Source organism: Hevea brasiliensis, chromosome 14, assembly GCF_030052815.1.
Source record: "Hevea brasiliensis isolate MT/VB/25A 57/8 chromosome 14, ASM3005281v1, whole genome shotgun sequence".
NCBI lineage: Eukaryota > Viridiplantae > Streptophyta > Magnoliopsida > Malpighiales > Euphorbiaceae > Hevea > Hevea brasiliensis.
The window spans coordinates 79335458-79362904 of NC_079506.1; the positions used below are offsets into that span (position 1 = coordinate 79335458).

Below are 27447 nucleotides of genomic sequence, written 5' to 3' on the forward strand. Positions count from 1 at the left end.
AGAAGTTCTAATATGCCCTTTCTCTTTGTTTTCAGAAGATAAATGTATTTTAGCTAGCAGCCATAATCTACTTGATATTTTGCTGGAGGGGATTATATTCTATGCTAAGAAGCGGCAAGGGAAATTTTGATCTAGGGATTGTTGTACTATTTTTCTATGGGTTGATCCCATTTGGCCTTTGTGTTGTGCTCAACTTTTACCCCTGAGTTTGCTGTTCATTTTGTTGTTCTCCCCAGCTTTTCTCTAGCTGGATCACCTATGTTTTGCTGCTTAAATCCTTTGGGTGCTGGCTACTACCACTTTCGGACCTGTGGTCTTCTTTATTTGGGCAATTTGTTCTGCTTTTGTCTAGATTATCCGGCATTTCAGGTTCTTTTGGGCATTTGGTTAGGTTTATTGCTCTATGCTATTGGGCTATGTTATTTTCGCTTGGATTGGGGTTTTGTTTTGAGTTTTTATTTTTCTCTCTCTACTGTACTTTTGACTTTCAAGTGCTGCATTCCTTATGTGGTTTAGGTTGTTTTCCCTTAGTGGCAGGTTTCTTTTTTTAGCATACCAAGTCCTAGGTCCAAGTGCATGCGATGCTCGAGGGTATTAGGCTTGGTCATAGTTTGGTTCAGACTGTGAAGTGGACTAGGACTAGACCAGATCAATGGTTTTGGCCCTTGAACAGAGTACAATATCACAAATTGAAGCTAAGCTACAAGATTTAGTAGTTGTAGTTTTACTCCTACTTGCAATTGATGAGTTGTCTAAGCATTTCTTAATGCTTAGCCAAGGCAGCTACTGTCTAGCAGGGCACAAACCCCCCATGTGGAGTTTGAAAATTACCCCAAATTTTTTAGTTAACTAATGTTAACTTCCAAGTAAATTATGATTTATGAACTGACAGAAACAGATCAGTTATGGTATCGTAATCTACAGGAAACTTCCCTCCATTTGAGATATTTTTATTTTGTGAAATCCATATATATATATAATGGTTTTGTTATAATCGTTAATTATGACAGGATCCACACGACACTTACCAGAATTAATGATTATAATGATATTGTCACACATGCATTAAAAAATCCATGAAAAAATAAACTGGGTAGAATTTGATGATTGGAAACTTTGTAAGGCCCCAGATGCTTTATGATCTTCCCAAAGCAGGAAGTCAATAGTGAACATCCAGAGGAACTTCAGACATTGCGGTCAAAATTGGAAACAATGAAATGGACAGAAACCAATAAACAAACACATAAATACAGAAACCTGACAAATTATACACGAACTTCTTCCAGGTAATTGGTTTCTTGCTATTCAACCGTTGACGGTACATAGAAAGATAATGCGAGAGTCATCGATTGCACATCTGAATTTTACATAAAAATTACTCTTTTTTGTGTGTATTCAAATATTGATTAAGCTACATAATAAAGTAAATCTTTTTTTTTTTTTCATTTAATTCTGGCTTCCTTGGTATTGAATTCAGAAATTTAGTTAGCTGCCTTCACTTGTATTTCCGACGCCTTTTCTAGCCATGGCCATTTCAGTCTCGGCCGCCTGAGCTGCCTCCCGGAACTTCTTGTAGATGTCACTCTTGTAAAATTTTCTTGTCCTAAGCACCAAAATAAGTGACACAAAAGTACCAAATAATGTTACAGCAGTAATTATAATGAAGGATAACTTAAAGCATTCAGTCCCAATGCAATTCAGGTCCTGACCAGGTTGTCTTACACGTCCCTGAGCTGCCAATTGCTTCTTTGCCTCTCTATCATACAAATACCCTGCAACTCTCACACTGAGCAAATATGACCCAATAGGGCTAGCCACAGACCCAAAATTGTATAATGTAGAGTAGTACTTGAGACCGAAAATTTCTGAGATTATAGCGAAAAGCAATGGCCATTGAGCACCAAAACAGAACCCAATAATGATGGATGCTACATAAAGCCCACTTGGAACATTGAAGGCAATTAGAAGGTGACCCACACATGAAAATAGAAGGATTAAAGTGAGCATTAAAGGGCGAGGAAATTTAAACTTGGTTAAGAAATGTTCAGAAACGAAACCTGATGCAACTCTACCAAGATAATTCCATATGCTAACTAATGACACAAAAGTGCTTATACTTCTTTCAGGGTACCCTAAAGAAGTCCCTATCTGACCCAAGTTGTCTATAGCTGTCAAAGTGCCTCCAACACCACAAATTGTAGCTAAGAAGAGAATTAACATATCAATGCTAAAAAGAGCTTGTAGTATGGTGTAGTCCTCTCCTCTATCCGGCTGCCGAAAAGCAGTTCTCCAACAGGAAACATTGCTTTTGTCCTCAGACTCTGTTACTGTGACCAAAACTTTGTAGTCACTTGGCGGATCAGAGGCTGCTGAGGTAGTGTCTTGACAAGGCTTGTCTGTGATGATATTTTTCAAAGGTGGAGGATCATCCAAGCCTAGTTTCTTGCTCTTCCAGATCTTGTATTCTTCTATAACAACAATAGCTAGAGGCAAAAAGAGCAAGAAAATAACCATAGCTGCACTACCTCCATACTCACTCTGAGTAAAATTAACCCTTTTCTCTACTATAATTATCATCATCAAAAACCCTGCAAGGCCAAGAGAAATGTAGAGAAAATTGTAGAAGACTTTGAGCTCACTAGGTTGGCGAATTACCTTCATGATTCGAATGGTTCTCAAGAAGGCAAAAGAGATAGCAGCAGGAAGCCAACCAATAAGCAAAATCAAAGACTTAGAATCATCACCATAAAAGGCATGATATAATTGGGTAATAATTGCTCCGCTAAGACCAACATAACCCTTCAAGATCCCAAGAACAACACCTCGACTTTCTGGGAAGTTCTTGACGCAGGTGACAAGAGCACCAGTATTGGCAAATGACTGAGAATTGGCACCTATGCATATGTACAAACACATATGCCAGACATGGACGCCAGTTATTTTTCTGGTCACGGCTAGCCATATCATAAAGTACCCAAAAAAGTTCAAGACTGCTCCCATTGAGAGTACAACCCAAGGAGGAGTGACCTCGTTGATCAAGCCGGAGAGGACACCGACGTTTGCGCCGAGGTCCTTGAAGAAACTGAGTAGATTGAGGGTGGTTTGATCATATCCAAGAGCAGTTTTAATATCACCGGAGTAGAGGCTGAACATGTAGGTAGCACCAGCGGCAGCCATGATTAGTAATGAAGCGAAGACCATGAACCAACGGCCGGTGATGACTTGGACGGAGAGGCTCTTCATGTCTGCGAAACCAAGTATACCAAGAGCAGCAGCAGAAGCAGCAACCACCATTTTTGTTTATGGTTATGGGGGCAGTGACTGTTTGAGTGAGCAATTCTTGATTTGAGTTTGTTAAGAGGAAATATTGGTGTGAGGGATCACACTTGTGGTTCTATATATAAACAGTTGAATTCTCAAAATCTACAGTCATGGTTGACTTTGGAGTAACAATAATTTACACACACGCATACGCATATTACAAGAAGACTATAAAATACTTCCAACTATACATAAAAACAGCATTCTCTCTTAAAAAAATATAAATCTTCTTGAAAATAAATCTCACGTGATTGTTAGCGATATGCATATGCATTAGATGTATTTTTTTTTATTATTGTTATTTTTAATTTGAAACCAAATAATTACGAGGGATATGATTTTTTTAGAGATATTTTATTTTTTTTTCTTGCAAATTTTTCTAATTTAAATATGGATATATAGTTTGAATTCATCAAACAAAAAGTGGTGAATTTATTTATTTATTTTTTTTGGGAAAAAATGGTAGACCAGTTAATGTTCTGTTTTGAGCTAAGGTTGAAAGTAAAAAACATTTTTTTTTATTTTAGATATAATTAAAAATTTTTTAAAAATTATTTAGTTGATTTTGAGTTATTATATTTAAAATATATTAAATTTAAATTTAAATTAACTTTGATATCCTCTTACTAATATATTTAAGAATTTTTTTAAAATAATTTCAAAAGTAATATTAAACAGACCATAAATCAAATGTATATCAATAATTTTTTTTTAATTTTTAATTTTTAAAATTTTATTTGATTGATTTATCTAATTAATTAAAATTATTATTATACCAATTTTCTAATTTATTCAAGTTTGAAAGTTCTGAAATTTAACATATTGCCCAAAATTAAACTAATATGCAATTTATCTATCTATAATCTATTTATTAATAATATATATAGAAAATAAATGAGGGGATTATTACCTTTAATCTTTTATAATATTTAAAATTTTAAAATTTTAGTAATTTATAACTATTAATAAAAATTTTATTATAATTATAATTTGATAAGTAATCTTAAACTAAATAAAATTCTACTGATAGATAAATTTCATTGATTTAAGTTATTTAAAAATTCTAATTAATCACTCCTATTTTATAATTATCTTTTATTTATATTTATTTTTTCCTTTGAAATTTTATTATAAATTGTTGATGATATATATATATATAAACCAGAGGTTACATATTCTCTTCCTAAGAAATAGGAAAATTTTTGGTAAAATTTTCAGAAGGAAATTAAATATGAGGGAAAACCGTGAGAATTAAGTTTATCAAAATTTTTTATAATAATATGGACAATATTATTGTAAGAGTTAAAATTGAAGTATTATGAGTGAAATTTAGATAAAAAATTGTAAATTCATTGAGTAACCCAATGCAAGTGAAATAACATAATCTATGTATTTCGTAAATATGCATACATCATATTAATATATAATATATATGAAATTTAAATTTGATTATTTCATTTTGATTATTAATTTCTCATGATGTTAGTGATATTGTTTAGTTATATTTACCATATATTATTACTCCATGAACATATATTTCAGTGAAATTATAGCTTTGACAAATATATATATATATATATATATATATATATATATATATATATATATATATATATATATATAACAAGAATATGTAGTTAAATGATTTAACACTAAATACGTTAATATATATGAAAATTTGAATTAATACCCACAAAATGTATAATTGTCAAAGAAAATAAAATTATCATATTTTGAAAATGTTTATTTTATAATTTTAAATGTAAAAAAATTTCTAACAATTCAAAAATAACTATTGAAAACATTTCCAAAAATCCATATATTGTATTGCATTAATTAAATTATAATATTAATTATTGTAAATTTTAATACTTTAATTTAGGAAATTAAATAAACAAATAATTATTATTTAATATTTAATTATTATATACAAATAAAATAATTATGTATTATAAACTATTTGATCCACTATTAAAAAATTTGTTTAACTTTTTGCTTGCATAAAACATATTAATTACTTTATTTTTTTTTTAATTTTGAAAACAATTGCTAACGAATTATTATATTTAATAGCTTTGTCGTTATCTTATCCATAAGAAAAATGAGAATTATACATGTCCATAATTTATGACAAAAGAAATAAGAAAATGTATTTTTTATACAAGAAATTGCAACTCAAGATTTTATAATTTCAAAAATGATTTTAATTACTGAATCAAAATTTATTAAAAATAAATATTATTATTAAAAACTAAATAATTTTATTAAAATTTATTAAAAAATATATAATATTAGTTTTTAATCCATTTTTTTCATCATTAACTATCATATAGAATGGATTAAAAACTAAACATTTTCATCTAGATTAATTGATTTTAAAAAAGCAAATATATTTTTATATTGATAAAAATTTCATGAATAATAACAAAAAAAATATCATCCTTCAATTCTTACATTGCCTTCATCAACCCAATTAAGAAACATATAATATTAATTTTTTGTATTGAAAGATCTTTTAAGAAAAAAATTTATTATGATTTGAGTTATTTATATCGGATCTACTTAGATCCAAGAAAAAAAATATATAAAGGGACTCATCTATTAAATATATAGGTCCCATATATTTACGTCTTGAATCCATATAGATGGAATCTAGGTAAGAATTTTTCCTCTTTTCGTCCTCTTTGATATTTTCTTTGAGTAACCAATAGTGAGTGTTTTCATTGATGGCAATCCCTCTCTCTTTCTTTTTTATTGATTTTTTTTTAATTTTTTATATTTTTTCTAACAACTCTCAAATTCGTGTCCATTTGAAATAAATGTTAGGCATATCTTCTCAAATCTATCATTATTAATAGATTTTTGAGTGAATTAATCTTTGGATCTACCTCTATTAGTAGATTTAAGCGTATGTATTGTGTTTCTCTTTTTTAATGGAATTATTCTTTCTTATTAAGGATTTTTTTTATGTGTGTTTATAAGTGATTTATTTATTTATTTTTAAGAATAATCTATGAGGTGTAAATTTTTTCTTTTGCAAGAGGTCTAATTTAGATGTTATCTGATAAATCTTGTAAAAAGATTATAAAATTAAAAAATAAAGTGCGCAACTCATTTGTTAGTTAATCAACATACCCTATCAATACTATCGGATCTTTTAAATTCTTTATATTATAATTTTATATAAATTATTAATTTTATATAAAAATATAATAAGTTAATTTACACTTCACTTTTATATTTTATTTTTTATTAATGAAATATTTTTTTATAAAAAAAATTGTTAATTCAAAGAGAGTGGATATTTTTCATGGTAAAGGCATTTAAAGCCAGCCGCCAATTTAGACACTCCTTTTTCTTTATTCATATTTCATTTCCTTCCATTTATCATTGTCTCATTTCCCCTTTGGCTAGGTTGGAGACAAATAAATAAATAAATAAATAAATTTCTTTTGAGGAGGTCAACTAGATATTGATTGTTATCAATTGATTAAGATTTTTTAAGAATCCGAAGAAATTATATAATTCATTTTTCTAAAAAGATTGTATAATTTATTTATGAAATTTAGTTTTTAATATTTTAAATAATTTATAAAAATATGAGATATACATAAAATATTTTAAATTTAAATTTTATTATGAAGCATATATGATAAGAAAAATACTCTCAATTTATAATTATCATTTTAATATTCTAATGTAATAAAACAATTGTAAAATGTATTAATTATTAAAATTTATTTTTTGCAATTATTTTTTTTATTTATAAGTAATTTCAAATTTCAATTATGATTAAAAATTTAATATATAATTATAATTATTTACATATACTTAAAATTAACTAATTAAATAAATAATTCCACTAAATAAAATTTTTAGATCTAATAGTGAATTAATGTTATATAGAAAATTAATTTAAAAGATAATTAATTATATTAATTATTTATATATTTTGAAGGAATAAGATTATATATTTAAAAAATACTACAATAAAATATAATTACACTAAAAAATTTTTCCCAGGAGTGTTAATGTTATAAAAATTTATTAAATAACCGATAAAAGTAAAAATTTAAATGTTTCACATAATCGACAACAAAAAATTTTAAGAGGATCATCAATAATTAAAATAAAATAATATAATTTTTTTTAAAAGTTGTCGTCATAATTTTAAGAGGATCATCAATAATTAAAATAAAATAATACAATTTTTTTTTTAAAAGTTGTCATCATCTATAATTAATATAATATCATTGATGAGTGATGTTTCTCTTGGCCGAGATGGGGGAGGAGGCAAGCTAGTGGAGGCCATGGCTCCAACCTTTTCAAAGTTTACCCTCTCAAAGTTTTTTTTATATAAACTTTGAGAGGGTTGAAGCCATGCCCCCCGCTAGTTTCCCCTTTTGGCCAAGAGAAACATCACTCATCAATGATATCATATTAATTATAGATGATGACAATTTTTTCAAAAAATTAATTGAAATTTTCTAATAATATCTAATCTTAATTTCTTTCCATGTAATTAAGTTTTTCATTTAAGTACTGAATTATTAACAATTAAATGGTTGAGTGACTGAGTAGGTGTTTATTTATATACAAGGACAATTTCTATATATACAAATATATTAAAAAAAAAATAAAAAGAAAACTGCATTCTATAATAAAAAAATATTTATTTCTAACAAATATATATTAGAAAAATGGTAAACTTCAATTATTAATTAGAAAGGTAAAATAATTAACAGCAGAAAAAAATTATAAATTTAAAAAATAAAATTTAAATATATTAATATTATTAACTCTTTAGAGAGAAAGTTTATATCCTAGATTTATATTGATAAATGAATCGATTGATTAAATGTGTCAACGCTATAGCTTAGGCCAATAATATATTGCATTAATTACCTAATTAATGTGTTATTTATATTAAATGATCATTAAGCCATCCCTATCTTAAACTATGCTAATAATTGTATTAGCAGTGGATTATATATATTAAAGCACCCGTTTTCTTTTACATTTTTCCCTTATACGTATTCATTAGATACACTAGTAAGTCAATTATCATTAAAAAATACAAAATGAAGATGATCTTTTAATCAGTGAGATTTGGAGAAATTAATTAAAATGGTATCAATATTTTTGCATGCAAAAAGTTGTTGGTGTATATGTAAAATAATATATTGTTCTATCATTTTACAATTACTCAGTAATTGATTATGTATTAGTCTATAGATATTTAAATTTTGAGTATTTTATAATTTAATCTTTGAAATACGATAAAAATTACAGTTTAATTTTTTGTTGGTTCTTGAAAAATGTTTTTTTAATAAAATAGTTATTTCGTTAAAATTTACTGTAATTAATCATAATTAATATAGTAATTTAAAATTTAATTGACTAAATTATTATAAATATTAAAATTAAAAAAATAAAACTATTATAAAAAACAGTAATATTATTTTATTAAAAGAATATATTTGAGAGATTAATTTATTTTCTCATAAACAATAAAGAGATTCGATTGTGATTTTTTTCTGAAGTTTAAAGAAAGGGTTGCCTTAAAGATGGGGATTTTGATAGTAATATTATTTTATTAAAAAATATATTTGAAAGATTAATTTATTTTCTCCTAAACAATAAAGATTCGACTGATTTTTTTCTGAAGTTTAAAGAAAAGGTATCCTTCCAGATGGGGCAAGGACAGTTGGCGTTAAGACACTGGCAAGTCAATTCAATGACTATATATATATATATATATATATATATATATATATATATATATATGAGAAATCGATGGGGTGCATGCATTAGAAATTCACTGTTAAGGCTCTTGGTGGGATCTCAAGGAGTGGGGTGCTTCGCCTCCTTTAATTGGCGATGGTGTAGTTGTTGATCTTTCTTTATAGAGTCAGTGTTTTGCTTAAAAAAGAAAAATGAAGGCAACTTGCTCTGCTCTATTATTTTTTTTAATTGAATTGCTAATTTTTATTTAATTTTTTTAATAAAATTTAGTAGTTTATTAAGATGAGTATATTATAATGTTCTTATAAGATAAAATGCAAATATAGATAATTAAAATATTTTATTAAGAGATGATTTGGATATAATATAATAACATGTCGAGTAATAATTGGTCTTTTTTTTATTTTTAATGATTAAAAAAATCTTTTATAATACTGTTATTTCGAGAACTTATTACTTCTATAATTCACAGAAAATATTAAATTACTAAATATCAATGGAAGAATAGGTCGATCTATCAGACTTTATTGATAGAAGATCATTACCCATACTTGAGTTTCCAATCAAAAGAAATCAATAATTCACGCTATATTTCGAATTGTCAAATATCACGTTCAAATATAAAAAAAAAAAAAACAAAACCCCGCTAAAGGAAGAAGAACAAAACCCTAGTAATGGAGAGAAATAGGACCTCAATATTGGAGAGAGAACTTCAGATCTGTTCTTAAAGGATATAAATCTAACGAGAGAAACTCAAATTTGTTTCAAACAGACATAGATCAGAGAGTTTCTTAAAAAAAAAGAAAAGAAAAAGAAAATCAATCTAGAGATAGGTACCGATAAGAAACTTACCTGTGGCAGTTTAAAAGAAAAAAGAAATGTAAAAGAGAAAAGAAAAAAAAAAAGAAGAGAGAAAAGAAGAGGAAGAAAGGGTTTTTCGAAGTCGAACTATTTAGTTAGCAGAATGATATGGATTAATTAATAAATATTAGGCTTCAAAGATTGTTATATATTTATACATAGACTTTATTATTTGTTCATTACATACTATATTGTAGATTATGTAATTGTAATAACCTAAAAAAAAAATAATAATAATCTTTTAAGAATTTTTGACACATATTAATTTCATATTTTTAAGAACCATAAAATATTTGACGAATTTTTGAAATATAAGAAAAAAAATGAAAAGGCTGTGCTTTGTATTGATAAATTCTAAACCTAAATTTTCAATATTTTAAGTTAAGAGGTAGAGTTCTAAAAGTTGCTTAATTAAAAGATATTTGTAGTTTGATAATTAAAGAAAAATATGTGAAATTTAATGGATAAATTATTAAAGTGAATCTGTAGATTTAAAGGATAAAATTAATTATTGAAATTAGAACATAAAGTCAGCAACACAAGATAAGATTTAAAGTTAAATTATTTAAAATTAGTTGTTGCATCTAGAAAATTAAGGGCCATTTTTTTTCTAATTTTACCCTTTATCTTTATTAAATACTATAAAAAATATTTATATAATTTTCAAAGTAAGATATGAAGTAATTTAGTCAATTATTAGAATGTTTTTACAAAAATTAGGTCAATCAATTATTTTCTTAATCATCATGCAAAATTTAAATATCACAAATAAAATTAAATAGAAAAAATAATAATTTAACATGAATTATTAAAGGTATTATAGGCTGAAAGTGTTTTCGAATTATAGCTGGTTTTGTATTTATTAAATTTATTTAAATTAAGTTACGCCCCTAATTAAATGTGAGCTTAACTGAGTGGGGTGGTCGGATCACTGTGTTCTTGGTTTCCATGATTTTCATGCTTTTAATATTGCCATGTTAGCTACGTAATGTGAGAGATTGGCTACCGACTATCACTCACTGTTTTATTGCTTTTTCCAAGCAAGATACTTTCCGAGAAAGTTGTTCCTATCAGCCTAGTAAGGCTATTAACCAAGCTTTGTTTGGAGAAGTTAGATGTTTGCCAAGTGAGTTTTAGAGAAGGGTGCAAGGTGGCTTGTTTGCTACGTAGTACTGAAATGGAAATATGGACGCGAAAAAAGTGAGATTTTAAAAAATATAAGAAATACAAATTTTTAAAAAAAAACACATAAATATAAATAAATATAGGGGCATATTTATAAATGAATAAAATATTGCATAAATAAAATAAATATATGAAATTAATTTAAAACTAATAAAGCTATAATATTGATAATTTAATTATATGTGACTTCTCATTATTAGCACTTTCATTTATTTTTATTATTAATATTAATAGTTTTATTTAATTTAGTTTGCTTGATTATTGAAAAAAAATTTAAAATGAGTATAATACAACCCTAAAACTTGTTATTTTATTATAATATATTATTATATTTTATTAAGTCTTAAAATAAAAAGAGTAAAAAAAGAAAAGAAATTAAAAAAAAAAAAGGAAACAAGGACCAATCAAGATCGAAGGAAGTACCCATCCTTATCTCTCACATCTCCTTCTGTTCGTCAACTATCCTATGAACATCACTAAAGAGACTATTTAGTACAGTCACCTGCACTGCCATCACCGCTGTCCAACGATTCAGCCTTCGTCACTGCAGTAAGTCATCCTTTTCTTCTTCTTCTTCTTCTTATCTATCTCTGTGGCCGCCCTATTTTGCATTTCTTTTTTTTTTTTTTTAAAGCATTTCCAACGACAGAAACGCATTTCTAGCTTTCGAAATTTAAAGATATGAACTCGAAATACCTCCTTATTGCATTACGCCATTTTCACGTCATCAACGTTTTCAAAATGGGAAACGTCAACCCTTTCTATTTTCATGCATAGGTAATGCGAGTGATATTCAAATTAGGGGTGATAATTGGCTTCTAGAGCAAAATGGGTTCAGAATTTGATCCACTCCCTCAATTCTCAATGTCCACTCCACCGTAATTGAGTTAATTGACCTTATACAGATGAGTTGGCTGATAGCATTTTCTTCTCCTTTGAGGTTGCTCAAATTAAGGCTTTAATTATAAGAGATAAAGACTTTTATGTTTGGCACCATAGGAAGTTGGGATTCTTTTTTATAAATAGCGCTTATCACTTTGTTATGAATTATTTTCGGGCGCTACGAGCTTCATCATCTTATGCTCAAGTGGTGGATTCATTCTAGAAGATTTTGTGGAAGAAAGTGCTCCCTCCAACAGTAGCTTCTATATTGGGGGGAGGGGGGACGTTTAATTCAGCTATTAGATGTAGCTGATAGACATCCAAACAGTTAAACTAAACTATTTAGTAATTTTATTAAAAAAGTAGCTGATAGCTGATAGAACACCCATTAGCTACCTTTTCTATTAGTTCTATAATATGAGTTGTTCATGAACTATAACACTTCATTTTTTTACAAAAATACCCATAAATACAATTCTCACTCTCTCTCTTTCTCTCTCTCTCAAGTAATAACATTTTATAATAACTCTTAAGTGTGTGTTTGTGTGTATATAATATATATATATATATTCTTTTATTTATCAATTTTTAATATTATTAGAATTCTTTCTTCCTATTTTTAATTTATCACTCTAATTTCAATTTCTTTGTAACATTTTTTTTATTTCTTCTTAAGTTATTAAAATACTTTTTTTATATTATTTATTTATCTTTATCAATAATAAAATAAATAATAAAATATAATATACTAATAATTATATATTTATTTCAATAGTAAAATAAATTACAAAATATACTATTATCGTCATTTTACATATCAATAGCAATAGCTATAAATAATTTACCAAACACATGAACATAAATCAGCTATAATCAACTATCAGCTATTAACTATTAGTTATTAGCTAGTTAACAACAACAGCTATTAACTATTAATTATCAGCTAACAGCAACAACTATTAACTATCAATTATCAACTACTAACTATCAATTATCAGCTACATCTAACAACTAAACCAAACAAGCCCTAAATACAAATCAAATTCAATAGTAAAAATTTAAATTTAAAACTTTTAAAATAAATCTCAAAATGTATTAAAAATATTAAAATAATCAAATTAATAAATTGTATATTTCTTAAAATTTGAAAGTATTAATTACATGATGTGGTTAGTGTGAATATATTATTGTTAGAATAACTATTTGAAATTTGTTAAAATTTTGATTAGAAAATGTGAAATTGAGAGAGATGTGAAGAAGGAAAAATATATATATATTTCTTTTGTGGTAACCTGTAAACTTGCAAGTACATGTAATAGAGACTTTAAATTTTTCCAAATTGAAATTAAGGGAGTTTTGAGTTTTAAGAAAAAAAAAAAAGAAATTGAGTAATGGTACTGAAGAAACATATAAAGTTGAATGACTATGAGTAAAAATTAGCCTAGTTTGATATGGAACTAAGACCTATGTCACCCAACCCTCTTGTTGAGGCCTTGATATCAGAGCCTATTTCTCAGTCACCACCTGAGCTGAACCCTTTAGCTATTGTTCCTATTCAATTAACCAACCGGGCTAGTTGTCTTGCCACCTACCTTTCGAAGATTATCAAACTATCAAGACTGCAAAGAGTCGTAAATCAAGTAGGAGGTGTAACCTTCTGTTTGACCTTGTTAATGTTCATCCAAAAGCCATGAGAGGTAGGAAAAAGAGGAAAGCTAGTGAAAAAAGAACCAAAGCAAACAGATCAGATGAGAAATCATCCAGTGAAGATCTGATTGTGGAACCAACGGAAAGCGAAATAGGTAGAATGAATTCATTGCATAGGAAATCAATCCCAAAGGATGGAAGTGCTTTTTTAAATCTTGATCCAAGGGAGGAAGTTGTCCAAACTATATCATAAGGGAAGAAGCAGGGACTTATTTTCTTTAAACCAGAAGAAGTTGTAGTGGAGTTTATGGCAAACCGAATCAAGCAGGACCTAGAGTTGTTTAAAAAGGGTTTACGAGTCTTCTTTTTCTCCTTTCAGTGGTCGTTTTTGTTTGTTTGCCTCTGTTTTTAGCTAATTGGATCTCCTTAGAACATCTGGTCGCCTTCTTAGTCACATTAGAGGGAAAGGCTATGTATTCTGTAGGTTCTATGGTTTTTATGGATTTGGTTTTAATGGTCTCTTTTTAGTAGTTTGTTGGAAGTTGTCATGGTGCAGATGTTTTAAGGCATTATGGTTTTTTGCTTCTTTGCTTCTTTTTCATGTTGATGGGTAACATGCCTTCATAATCCATTTTTGTACAAAGGCTTATTAGTTCAGTTTCCTTTCTATTAAAGAGATCTTCTTAATCAAAATTGTTTGCTATCATATCCCTATAATTAGCATCTTTCCTTTTTATAGGTATTTCCCATATTGTTTAGGTTTACCTTATATAGGATTCTTCTCCTGTATAAATTGTAATCATTCTTTTCAATGAAAGTATGAATAATCATCTTTCTTCAACGTTTGTTATGGTATCAAAGCCCTAGCCAAATGGCACAATCAATTTTTTTTTTATGCACAATTATTTTTTTTTTCTCAAGCCATGGCCAACATCACCCCTTCTCAACCTCAATCATCCAATCCAATCACCTCCACCATTTCTACTGACTTCACCAAGACAATTATTGCTGTCACAACTTCTATTTCACCATCCATTCTCACTCCAACCTCTTTATCACATCATCTCTTCCCACAATTTTATATACCCAATTCAAACATTAACTTTACTCCTTCATCTATATCACACGTACCACTGTTACCAATGACTTCTGTCTCCCAATAGAGCCCGATGCCCTCCCCTACTAGTAACTCCACAATAGTCCCATTCCCAACCTCAAATCAGACCACACCTGAATCAGCCCTTATATCTATTTATTCCAATGCTCAAGCCCCTCTTAAACTTAACTCCACCGGTTATCACTCTTGGTACGCACAATGGAGGTCTCTTTTAATTGGCTATGGCTTCACCTCCTATGTTACTTCACCACTAACAGCACACCAATTGGTGTCTGATTATTGGAATCGTCAAGATTAACTATTTCGCAGTGCTATTATAGCTTCACTATCATTTGATATTGTTCAATAGGTGTTAGCATCAGACACCACATATGTAGTGTGGCAGACACTGTATAATTTATATGTAAGGCCGTGTTGTACTCGTCTACTTGGCTTAAATGAATCACTTACCAATGCATAAAAAGGAACTCAATCCATGACTTCCTACTTGTAAAACATTAAATATTTGGTCACCACCTTAAAATCCACAAGTTCTACCTTAACAATGGATGATATCACTCTTCATGTGCTCCATGGCTTGCCAACCGAGTACAATGGTATTACAGATGCTCTTCGTACATGAGATACTCTGGTTTCATTTGATGAACTCTATGAAATGCTAATGGATTATAAAGCATACTTACAATGCAAATCCATCTCAGTTTCTAGTTCAGTCACTGCCAGTGAAGCATACTTACAATGCAAATCCATCTCAGTTTCTAGTCCAGTCACTGCCAGTGACTCATGCTAACAACTCCACTACTACTCGCACTAACAAAAATCCATGACTTCCAATGGTCAAAGTCAATTTACTAGTTCTAATCGTGCACCTCAATCTGGAAATCAACATTCCAACAATAGATAGAATACAAATCGGGTTGTTTGTCAACTCTGTGACAAGCCTGGTCATGCTATGAAGCAATGTCTCAAACTTCAGGCAATCTTTCCTTGGCTTGGGAATCAACCATCTTCCTCACCTACCAATGTTCCTGGGCAAATTTTGCTTCTACCAATAGTACAAATGCTTGGTTAATTGACTCTAGTGCATCCCATCATGTGACTAATGATCTACAAAATTTATCCCTTCACTCAGAATATGATGAAACCGAAGATTTAATGCTTAGTAATGGTAAAAGTTTAAGAGTGACTCACTTTAGCTCCACATCCTTACCCTCTTCTCATAGACCTTTACATTTATCACATGTTTTATATGTTCCTAACATGCAAAAGAACCTTATTTCTATTTATCAATTGTGCTCTACCAATAATGTTTCAGTTGAATTCTCACCATGTTCTTTTGTTGTGAAGGATTTCAACACGGGAGCACTTATAGTAATAGGAAAGCCTAAGGATGGAGTTTATGAGTGGCCTTTTCAGTATTGTTCTTTCTCCTCAAACAAAGGTTCTCTTGCACTCTCTACGAAGTTGTCTAATTTCTCTCTTTGGCACTGTCGGCTAGGTCATCCATCATCCCCTATTATGTGTCAAGTTTTGAAATTATTAGAAGTGTTTGTTCGCTCTAGGTTGTCCAATTTTCTTTGCAGTTCTTGTAAGTGCAATAAAATGCACAAACTATGTTTTGGTCAGTCTTCAATAAAATCAAAATCTTCTTTGGAATTTTTTTATTCCGATGTGTGGGGACTTGCTCCTCTTTCTGATGTCAATGGTTATAAATACTACCTAATTTTCGCTAATCATTTCACTAAATATGTGTGGTTATATCCATTAAAGGCCAAGTATGATGTTTCTTCTATTTTTCTAAAATTTAAAGCCATTATTGAAAAATTCTTCAATCATCAAATTATTTCTCTATATTCTGATAATGGGGGTGAATTCATTCATCCATGTGATTTTCTTTCTTCACATGGCATTTCACATTTCCTTACCCCACCACACACAATTGAACATAATGGTATGGCTAAATGCTGTCACCGACACATCGTAGAAACATGACTTACCTTGTTGCATAATGCAAAATTATCTCTTTTACTGGTCTTATGCATTTCAAATTGTCGTTTATCTTATAAATTGTAGGCCCACACTTATTTTGAATAATGACTCACCATATTTAGGCATCTTTGGGTCTTTACCCAATTATAAAAAATTACGTGTGTTCAGTTGTTTATGTTTCCCTCAGCTCTGGCCATACTCCAAAGACAAATTAGAGCCGCGTTTTAAGCCTTGTGTCTTCTTGGGTTACTCTCAAAATCAGAGTGCCTACTTATGTTTAGATCCCTCTTCCTCTAAAATTTTTATCTCTCGTCACATGGACTTTATTGAGGATTAGTTTCCATTTGCTCAATTGACATGTCTTTAACCTCGAGTCTATGAGAATTTTGTGCAAGATTAGGTTCCTCACTATGTGCTGCCTCTTTCTCATTTGATACCACCTATTCCGGCTAGCTCCTCTACTCCTTCACTGTCTACTGTGGTGCCCAGTGGCATTAATAATTCTTCTGATACAACTGAGCATTTTTCAGGTACGAGCACTAATTTGCTTTCTTCACCACATGCTGTTTCCTCTTCTGCAGATTTGTAGACCCTTATTTTGTGATTTGTTATGAGTATGTGCATTGAAGCCATAAGGAACCCGATGATGAAAAATTATATGACTGTAAGATATAATTGGAGGCATGGAACTAAATTATTAATTTTGTGGCATATTCTTGAAAAAAAGAATAATAATATATTTTTGGAAAATTAATTAAATTTAAATAAAATTTTATTTTGTTTAAATTTAATATGGGTAGTTCTTAAATGGACCTAATTAAGTTTAATTGGTCCCTATGGGCCTAAGAAAGCTTAGTTAGGAATTGTAAATAGAACCTATTTAATTTATTTTCTGAAAATTAAAATAAGAAAATATTTTTTTCTCTCTCCCTCTCCCATACAAACTCTCTCTCCCACTTGGTCCCACTCTCTTTCTCATTCCCTATTGGTGCAACCCCCTTTCCCTCTCTTCCTATTGGTTGAAATAGCTCACCCATATCCCAGTCTCACCCAAATTCCTCAATCCCAGTTGTTTAAGTTATCTGAATCTTATCACACTAGGACTCCAAATCCCACCACACCTCTTCCTTACTCCCTATTGGTGCGGCCCCCCTTTCCCTCTCTTCTTATTGGTTGGAACACCACACCCACATTCCAGTCTCACCCAAATTCTGCAACCCCAGTTGTTTAAGTTATCTAAACGTTATGTGACACCCCTTACCCATCTACAGTATATCCGAGTAAGATATGTCACACAGTGTACTGGAACACTCTATTTTATCTCAATCATTTTTATTCTTCCTTAATTTATTTTTATCATAGTTTTGAATATAATTTGTGAAATATAATTCATTTACATCATTTATTGAAATTATAATTTATTTGAGGTTTCGAAAATTTTATAGAAAATCCGGCAGAGTACCGGCTAAAAATGGAGAAAATAGTTCTTCGGAACCTGTGAAAAACACTTCCAATATTTTCAATCAATCCCAAACTCCATTTCATCAACAAAATCTCAATATGTTTTTCAACAACATTTCCATTTCTTAATCATTCATCTCATATGATAATCATGTAAAAGTCATAAATAAATATTCACTTTTTCATTCACAAACACAATATCTACTATTTACATTAATACCAAAATACATTACATAAGTTTCAATTACATATGAGAAAATAAAAGTTAATTACAAAATATCAAAATAAAACCTAGTGTCCTACCAATGCACTGATGACGGTGAGGTGACACGGACACTATGCAGTGCGGGAGGTCTCACCCGATGCGTGGTCTCTTGGGCTCTCGATTCGGTATCTCCAGAACCTACGCGTGGCAAAAGCAACGCGCTAAGCAATAATACTTAGTGGTGCCAATAATAAAATAAAAAGAAATAACAGGAAGCAAATATGCAGTGCATGTTTTGATGTCTTATGCAGATAATTTTTTTTTTATTATTATTGGTAATCTTATTTATTATGTACTAGTTATATTCATTATTTCATTAAATTTGTTCACTTTCATTTTTGGGTGCCCAAGTAACCTATACTGGACGACTGGACTGGATAAACGGGTAAACTGGCACTGGGTATCAAGTATCTCGGGCCGTCACACCATCGGTCACATATGCATCTCTCGGTGTGCAACAGAACAGCTAATAAGCTGTAATAACAATAGGCACAAGGCCAAATATCAACACAATGTCAGAATGGCTAAAAGCCATAAAATCACAGAATGGCATAATGCCATGTGCAGTACTGCTAACTGAACCCTATTGGCATGCCAAGCTATCCAAACCAATCTTGTTAGGTATACTAGGGCATTTCATACTTTTAAGTTTCACAATTTTTGGAATTTAAGTTTTAGTGTTACTATTCCATTCATTGGTCAACAAAAATGTTGACTTTTGCATAGGCAATAGGTACATTGGTTTTAATATCATCAACATACCACATTTTGCATTCAAAATTTATTGGTATTGGTTGCCAATACCATTTCTAAGCTTAATGTTAGTTGGGCAGAATTTTCAATTTTTATGCCTTGGCTTTACTATTCCATTGGTTAATTTTGTAGTGGGAATTTGGTAAGATGATCAACATGAAAGTTGTTCCTTATTTGGTCTAGTTGAATTTCCTTTTTTGAATCACTCCATTTGGAGTTTTGTAGCTCAAGTTATGGTCCAAAAACCACAACTGGCCGGATTAAAATTTTTCTGGACTGACCATATCTACAGTGCAGTGAATAGTGACTTCAACTCACTTGTTGGATAGGTTCTGATCATAATTTGGGTTAGGTTTCTTCATGAAAGTTGTTGGTCTATATCTTAGCTTGTTGTGGGTAAAATTTCAGGTCAATTGGACCATTCTACACTGAGTTGTGGCCAAATGACCAAATACTGTTTATTTGGTCATTCTGTAGAAACAGACTGCAGGTCACCGGGATTGGGGCAAGCTTTTGGTCCACTTGGTTTGGTCTTATGGGCATGGTTTCTTCACCAAAGTTGTGCCATTATGTGTCTAGTTTCATGTCCAATTGTCCAAACACCAATTGGACCTCTACAATTCAAGTTATGGCTGCCCAAACCTGCTGGACTCATGTCCAATTCTGCAGGTCACCATGGGCAGCCCACCCATACACAAATGCCAAGCCTCAACACACCTTATTCCCTCCTCACACACATTCAAATGGTCACTAATTGACCATTACAATGTTCACATACCATTTCATGAGCAAACCCTAATTTTGTTCAAGTCTCCAAGTTCTCAAAGTTCAATTTATGCATTAAACTTACAATTTCAACTTAAATCATGTCCTTAAGCATGAATTGAGTGAGAGAGAGAATAAATTGGGCACTAAACTCTTTTGCTAACTTTTCCAAGTCTCCAAAACTCCCTTCTTCCTTCTTCTTTTTGCTGGCTAGAGGTTGTTCAAGTTGCAAAATCAATTTTTAGTGAAGCAAGGTTGTGGTCTCAAGGTGATTTGGTGGGTTGTCTCAAGCTTCCATTAAGCTTCCATGGAGGAATGGGTTTGGGAGAGAGTGTGACGTCTGGTTTTGGGTGAGGAAGAGCAGATGGCTTTTGTTTTTCTTTGTCTCAATTATCCTCTTTAATAGGTTAATTTAAGTGGTGCTTAATTGTGATTGGTGGATAGGTTTTTAATGACATCATATGATGTCATTATTAGGTATTTTCTTTGATTTTCTTTTCTTTTCATCTCTACTCATTTTCAATTTAATTTTTAGTAATGTTTATTCACATTTTATATCATAATAATTATTTACTTAACTGGACAAGTCGGCCAAAAATTACCTCTGAAGGCGAAATGACCAAAATGCCCTCCGTTTGGCTTAACAGACCAAAATTGTCTGTACCAATTAAAAAATTTTTCTAAATATTTTCTTGGCATTCTAATGCCAAAGGAACCTCAATGACCCTTCTCTGGAGTCCCCAAAATTATTTTATGAATTTTCCCCTAGGTTTAGGGCTCCTAGTTGCGAGAACCGCAACTTCCTACTAGGCTACCCATTGCTTGGGCACCGGCTCATTTGACTTAGTTGTATTTTATTTCTAAAATTTTTCCTAAATTTTTCTTATTAATATTTGAGTTAATTATGGTTTCTCACTTTAGTTTAAATATTTTTTTGGACGTTCTAGCTGTCCGGACCGACACTGGTCACCGGAACAGTAGAATGTACGGAGTTGCTACAGGAAGGGTGTTACACCTTATCACCCTAGGACTCCAAACCCTATCACACTTCTCTCCCAAAACCCTATAAATACCCTACTAGAGAAAAAAAGAAAGAGGGGGGGAGGTTCAAAAATATCAAGACTATTTAGAGATACCTTGGAGTTATAGAAAATTTAGAGATAATTAGAAAATCTTTTAGTCCTTTCTTATTTTTTCTCTTTTCTTCAAGAAGATTTTCATGCAAGATTTTTTGAAGGTTAGTTTTGATTATTTTCTTTTCAAGATCTATGCCATGTAATATTTAGTTCTATATTCTTTATCTTTTAATTTATCTTGCATGTTCATGTGGATCATGTAATCATGTTTAATTTGAGGGGATACACAACTCTACACATATTAAGTTTTCTGTCTCTCACGTTTTTATTATTTTTTGTTATTTTATGAATCTATAAAAATTTTAGTAAAATTATATTCATATTCTTCACAAAATTCTATTAGTTTAGGCTTAAGAATCACTGAAAAAGTTTTTGTATTTTGTAAGTTATGACTATTTGAAGTTAGGGTCCCTGCAAAAACTAATTTGCAGTATACTCGATTTGTGAAGCCCATATCTCCCTTGTTTTCTTAACGTTTTTGTGCGAATCTGGTGTCTAATATTAAGTTCAGAATCTTACAAATCTTTTACAATTGGTTTCACATTCATATCTGTTGAGGTTGATGAGTTATGAATTTTACAAAAAAGTAGTGTGATTCTAGCACTAGAAAAAATTATGATTTGTGTAGACCATAAGGCTAGGATTTTGCTTGATCTATAAATTTTGTAGTCTTGTATGATATTTTATCTGTCTTATGTAATTTTTTTCATGATTTTTAGGCATGTCTAACTATTTTTCAAAAACCAAATTTCCTACTACTGTCAATCTGCTAAAATCTGAAAATTGTATGTTTATGCATGTTCTTGGGTTCTAATTGATATTTGATCTATTTTTCTGTGTTCTTTTAATTCAAGGGGTGTTATAAAGTGTTTGGATCATGTTAGAAGACTTAGACTAATAGGTAGCTGTAACTGATTAGGAATTTTAACCCATTTAGGAGATTAGAGTTAGAATTCAATGTGAATTGTTATTTGTAGTTTCTTTATTTTCTTTAGTTTCTTTATTTTTTTTATTACAAACAAAATTAGTAAGTAGCCCTAAGGTAAGTACCAAAGAGGGCATTTGCGTGGAGCTTACATGGAGCTAAACGAGAGTAAGCCAGGAATATCATTGCCATACTAGAAGGTAAGTACCCTTTTTTAAGGGTAGCTTGCTCTAATAACAATTGCAATTACTAACAAGTAACTAATCCTAAATTCCTATAATAATCATTGGCATGAAATTGTAGTAATAATAGGATTTTAATTTGGTAAATTAAAATTAACTTTATTTTTAATTTAACTGACTTTTGCATGTAATTAATTTAAATAAATATTTTATAAATTAAAATTAATCTTGTTTGTAAATTAAACTAATTTTGGCATGCAAAATAAATTTAATTTAATACTTGGTAATTATAAAATAAATTTGCATGTTAGAAATTTTTATTAGGTTGTGATTGTTCGGGCCTTATGTGATATTAGAATAAATTACACATGTACATAATTAATTTAGTTTAATTATCCTTAGGGTAACTTGGTGAAAAATTAATTAAATAGGTGAAATAGAAACTTAGGGTTTTTTAAAATTGAATTTATTTGTAAATTAAATTCTGAATAATAAATTAATTTCAGTCATCTGGTAAATATCATTTAAATAATTAGCAATCTCATAGATAGGAATTACTTGTGCATGAAAATTGTTTGTAAATAACAACCCTTTTATGAATTACTTGCGCGTGTAGGATTAGAATTACATTTTTAGGATAAAGTTTAATAAATAAATAATAAACAAGACTTCTAGAAACATAAGTAGAGGACTGACACTCGAATTAACGATGTTAGACCAGGTGTAAGGGGTGCCTAACACCTTCCCCTTACGTACCCACTATCCCAAACCTAGACATTGGGCTATGTAATGACGGTTGTGGAAACTCTGCAAGGAGTAAGTTGCCATCCATGACCCTCAGAAGAAACACTGAATATGTTCTGGTTATTACCCGGGTGGCGACTCATGTCTATTTATGCCTTCGTGGCATAAATTCTTAGTACCGTGGTAGTGTTATGGGAAGATGGTACTTGCTAGTGGTTTGATTCTATTAGGATTGTATGAAGTGCATGTCTAGGAAATGTTGTCTAAGGAGGTGGTACTTAAGTGAGACCATTATGACTCCACCATCTTTCCTGGGCATTACCTGATGTATTTTATATAATTCTAGTGGATGATATTTCACCTCACGCCCCCGCCCCACAAGATTCGCTACCCACTTCTTTTCCTATTCCTACACAACCTCAATCCCTACCCATTACCGAAGCTACAATTCCTTTATCAAGTGACTTCATTCCCACAAATAACCATCCCATGCTTATAAGAGCCAAAAATAATATTAGAAAACCAATTCAGAAGATGTGCTTAACCACTAAAATAACCACCACTTCCCCTTTTCACAAAACCAAAAGTGAGCTCAGAACAGTCACTCAAACTTTAATGATTGACACTGGAGGTCTGCTATGCAGAATGAATATGATGCGTTAATGCGTTAAGGAACATGGTCCCTTGTTTCGCCAGATTCCTTTTAGCATTTAGTTGGTTCTAAGTGGGTTTTTCGGATTAAAGAAAATTTAGATGGGACTCTTAATAAGTATAAAGCTAGACTTGTTGCTCAGGGGTTCACTTAGAGACCTGGAATTGATTACATTGAAATATTTTCTTCGGTTGCCAAGCATACAACTGTTCATGTACTCTTATCCATTACAGTGGCTGCTAACTGACCTTTGCAGTAGCTTGATGTTAATAATGCTTTCCTTCAAGGGCAGCTCCTAGAAGATGTCTTCATGGCTCAACCTAAAGGCTTTATAGATGTCTCTCATCCCAATTATGTGTGTAAGCTTCACAAGGCCATTTATGGTCTTAAGCAGGCACTTCGAGCTTGGTACTTAGAATTACGAGATTATTTATTCTCTTTGGGTTTGAAAATGTCCAATTCAGATCATTGCTTATTTATTTGCCCCACTCCTGGTGTTACTCTCTATTTGGTTGTCTATGTTGATGATCTCATTGTGATAGGTAATGATATTAAGTATGTTAATTAGTTTATCAATAAACTTGGGCATCGATTTTCTATCAAAGATCTTGGCTCTTTGAATTACTTTCTGGGTGTGAAGGTCGTTAGAACTGATCATGGTTTGTTTTTTTCTCAATGAAAGTATATTAAGGACATAATTGATCAGACTCTAACGACTGGTGCAAAACTAGTTGCTACTCTGCTTGTTGTCAGTAACTCTTTGTCTCTCAATGACAGTGCCTTATTGGATAATCCCTCTAAATATTGTACAATTATTAGCTATCTACAGTATCTTGGGCTCACTTGGCCAGATATTGCTTTTGCTGTAAACAAGCTAGCTTAATTTTCCACTAGTCCTATCGTTAATCATTGGGCTGTAGTTAAAAGAGTTATTCACTATCTTATTGGCACCATTGACAAAGGTCTGCAACTTTATTGTCATTCTCCCCTGGTTCTTCATGCCTTCTCGGATTCTGACTAGGGTGGCGATAAAGATGATCGGTCTTTTACTTTAGCTTATGTTGTCTTCTTAGGTAAAAATCCTATTTCAAGGAGCTCTAAGAAGCAATGTGTGGTTGCTAAATCTTGGACAGAAGTTGAATATCACTCCATTTCTACCACTACATCTGAACTTTGTTGGATTCACAATCTTCTATTGGAGTTGGCTGTTCCATTGTTTAAGCCACCAGTCATTTATTGTGATAATCTTTGAGCAACTTATGTGACTACCAAACCTGTTTTTCACTCTCACATGAAACATTTAGAGATTGATTATCACTTTGTTCGTCAACTGGTTCAGTTGTGTAAACTTCGTGTCTCTCATATTTCCAGTCAAGATCAATTGGCAGATGTGCTTACTAAAGCTCTTCCACACTCTGACTTTGGGGGTTTTTGTTCCAAGATTGGTGTTTTAGACCAACCACCATCTTGAGGGGGTGTATTAAGGAGATCTTCCTAATCAGAATTGTTTGCTGTCATATCCCTATAATTAACATCTTTCCTTTTTGTATGTATTTCCCATATTGTTTAGGTTTACCTTATATAGGATTCTTCTCCTGTATAAATTGTAATCATTCTTTTCAATGAAAGTATGGATAATCATCTTTCTTTAACATTTGTTACGGGTCAGGGTTGGCATATTTGAAATTCCTTCTATTTGTTTTGTTTATCCTAGTTCTTTCGTAGATCCTATATTTTAGTCTTAATCTTTTGGTCCTTTGTTTTTTTCTTTCTTGTTCTATGTATCTTAGCTTCTCAGATTAGCTTGGGATCCTCTGTTTTTAGTTTTGGGTTGTCTCTTGTGTTTGTTTTTCTTTGTATTTCCTATCCAGTTTTTTCTGGTTTTAATGAAATTTTGCATATAATATATATATATATATATATATATATACACACACACACAATGATTTTAATGATGCTCAAATTGAAATTGAATGAGTTTTAATTAAAAAAAATTAAAGTTGAATGACTTTTAGAAAATAACTTATGAAGTTGAAGTTGAGTGAGCTTGAGTGATAATTACCCTTAACTTATATTAATTATTTTAAATAAGTCTTATTTAATAAATAGGTAAGTTTTTAATATTTTTAGGCCATTTCAATATATTGAAGGGGTGATTCAATTATTTTAAATTTTTTTTGAAGAAATTATTTATATTTTAAATAAATAAAGTTTAAATATTTTATAGAATTATTAAAATTTTAAAATATAAATTATTACAAATTAATTTTTATGCAGATTATTAATTAAATATATAAAATTAAATGGGTTCAGGTATGTCTTGGACTATAATAATCGGATTTGAGACAAGTTCATGTAATTGAGGATAAATTTTAATTAGATTTGGGATAGGGTCGAGTATTGAGAATATTAATCAGATTTGTGTTTGAGTAAAATAATTTTCACGGATATCCTACCTATTGTTATCCCTATTGATAGGGTGTACATGGGTTGGTTTGGTCGTGTTCAACGTATTTACCTAAACCAAACCAATCAAGTTGATTTAGAAAGTGTTGGAACTAAAACCAACAAAAAAAAAAGAAATTATAAAACCAATATATTCACTTTTACAATAAAATGGAATGGCTTCAGGTTGGATTTGGTTTGATAATTTGAAGTTTTTACTTTATATATATGTGTATGTATATATATATGTATATATATATATATATGTATATGTATATATATATGTATATGTATATATATATGTATATATATATGTATACATATATATATGTATATATATATATACATATATATATACATATACATATATATATACATATATATATATATATATTCATGCATACATTTTAAAATTTTTGTAACTCAACTCTTATTATGCATATGTTAAATTGAATAATTAAAATTATTGCCAATTATTAATTGAAAAAAAAAACACAATTTAATGCATAAATTCAAATTAGACTTCTTTATAATAAGTCTTTACAAATTCCTTTATACAGTATATAAAATATTTATTTACAATAGGTAGGAGTGAGTGCTATTCGGTTTAAATCAAAAAATCGAACCTAACCGCCTTAATTCTATAATTCACTTTGATTTTTGATATAATTTGGTTCGGTTCGGTTTTGTATTTTAAAAATTTCGATTATTTTGGTTTGGTTCAATTTTAGAGAAAAAAATTGGTTTGAACCAAACCGAATAGTATTTTTTATTTTTGAATTAATTTATTTTTATGGGAAATTATGAATTATATGTAATTATGTATATATATATATATATATATATATATATATATATATATATATATATATTGCTTAATTTCATTGATTAATGGTTATTAAGTTTAAACTAAGGTTAAAATCAAATCAAATAACTTGAAAATTAAGTCTAAATTAAAAAATAAGTAAAATTCGAAATCGATCGGTTTGAACCAAACCGAACCTAAATAAAGCGGTTCAGTTCGATTCGATTTTTCATTTATTTCAGTTCAGTTCTAAAATATAGTAATTCAATTTTGGTAATTTAATTCGATTCGATTCGATTTAATTCAGTTTGAATCAAATGCTCACCCCTAACAATATGAGTGTTCATGGTCTCCTTTTTTTACTGTCTTTAGTAAGTATCGGTTCGGATTGTATTAGTTTAGTAATTTTCAAAATCAAAATCAAACTAAAATATATCGATTTATATAATTTTTAACCCACAATAATATAACTCAAATTAAAAACATAAAAGTTGCATTGGATTAACACGGTTTCATCCGTTTGGATAGTTTCATGTACAACAACCTACTGACATATCATGAAAATTA

General features: G+C 30.0%; 1 protein-coding gene across 1 annotated transcript; it reads right to left on the minus strand.

Moving 5' to 3' along the window:
* Positions 1–1232: 1232 nt before the first annotated feature.
* LOC110672451 (protein NUCLEAR FUSION DEFECTIVE 4) lies at positions 1233–3553 on the minus strand. Its single transcript, XM_021835231.2, has one exon. It carries the CDS (start codon positions 3292–3294, stop codon positions 1486–1488), a length of 1809 nt encoding a protein of 602 aa, XP_021690923.2. The 5' UTR covers positions 3295–3553; the 3' UTR covers positions 1233–1485.
* Between the last annotated feature and the right edge of the window lie 23894 nt (positions 3554–27447).

Coding starts and splice junctions, on each gene's coding strand:
- LOC110672451 (XM_021835231.2), bottom strand. CDS start 3,294: ATGGTGGTTGCTGCTTCTGCTGCTGCTCTTGGTATACTTGGTTTCGCA.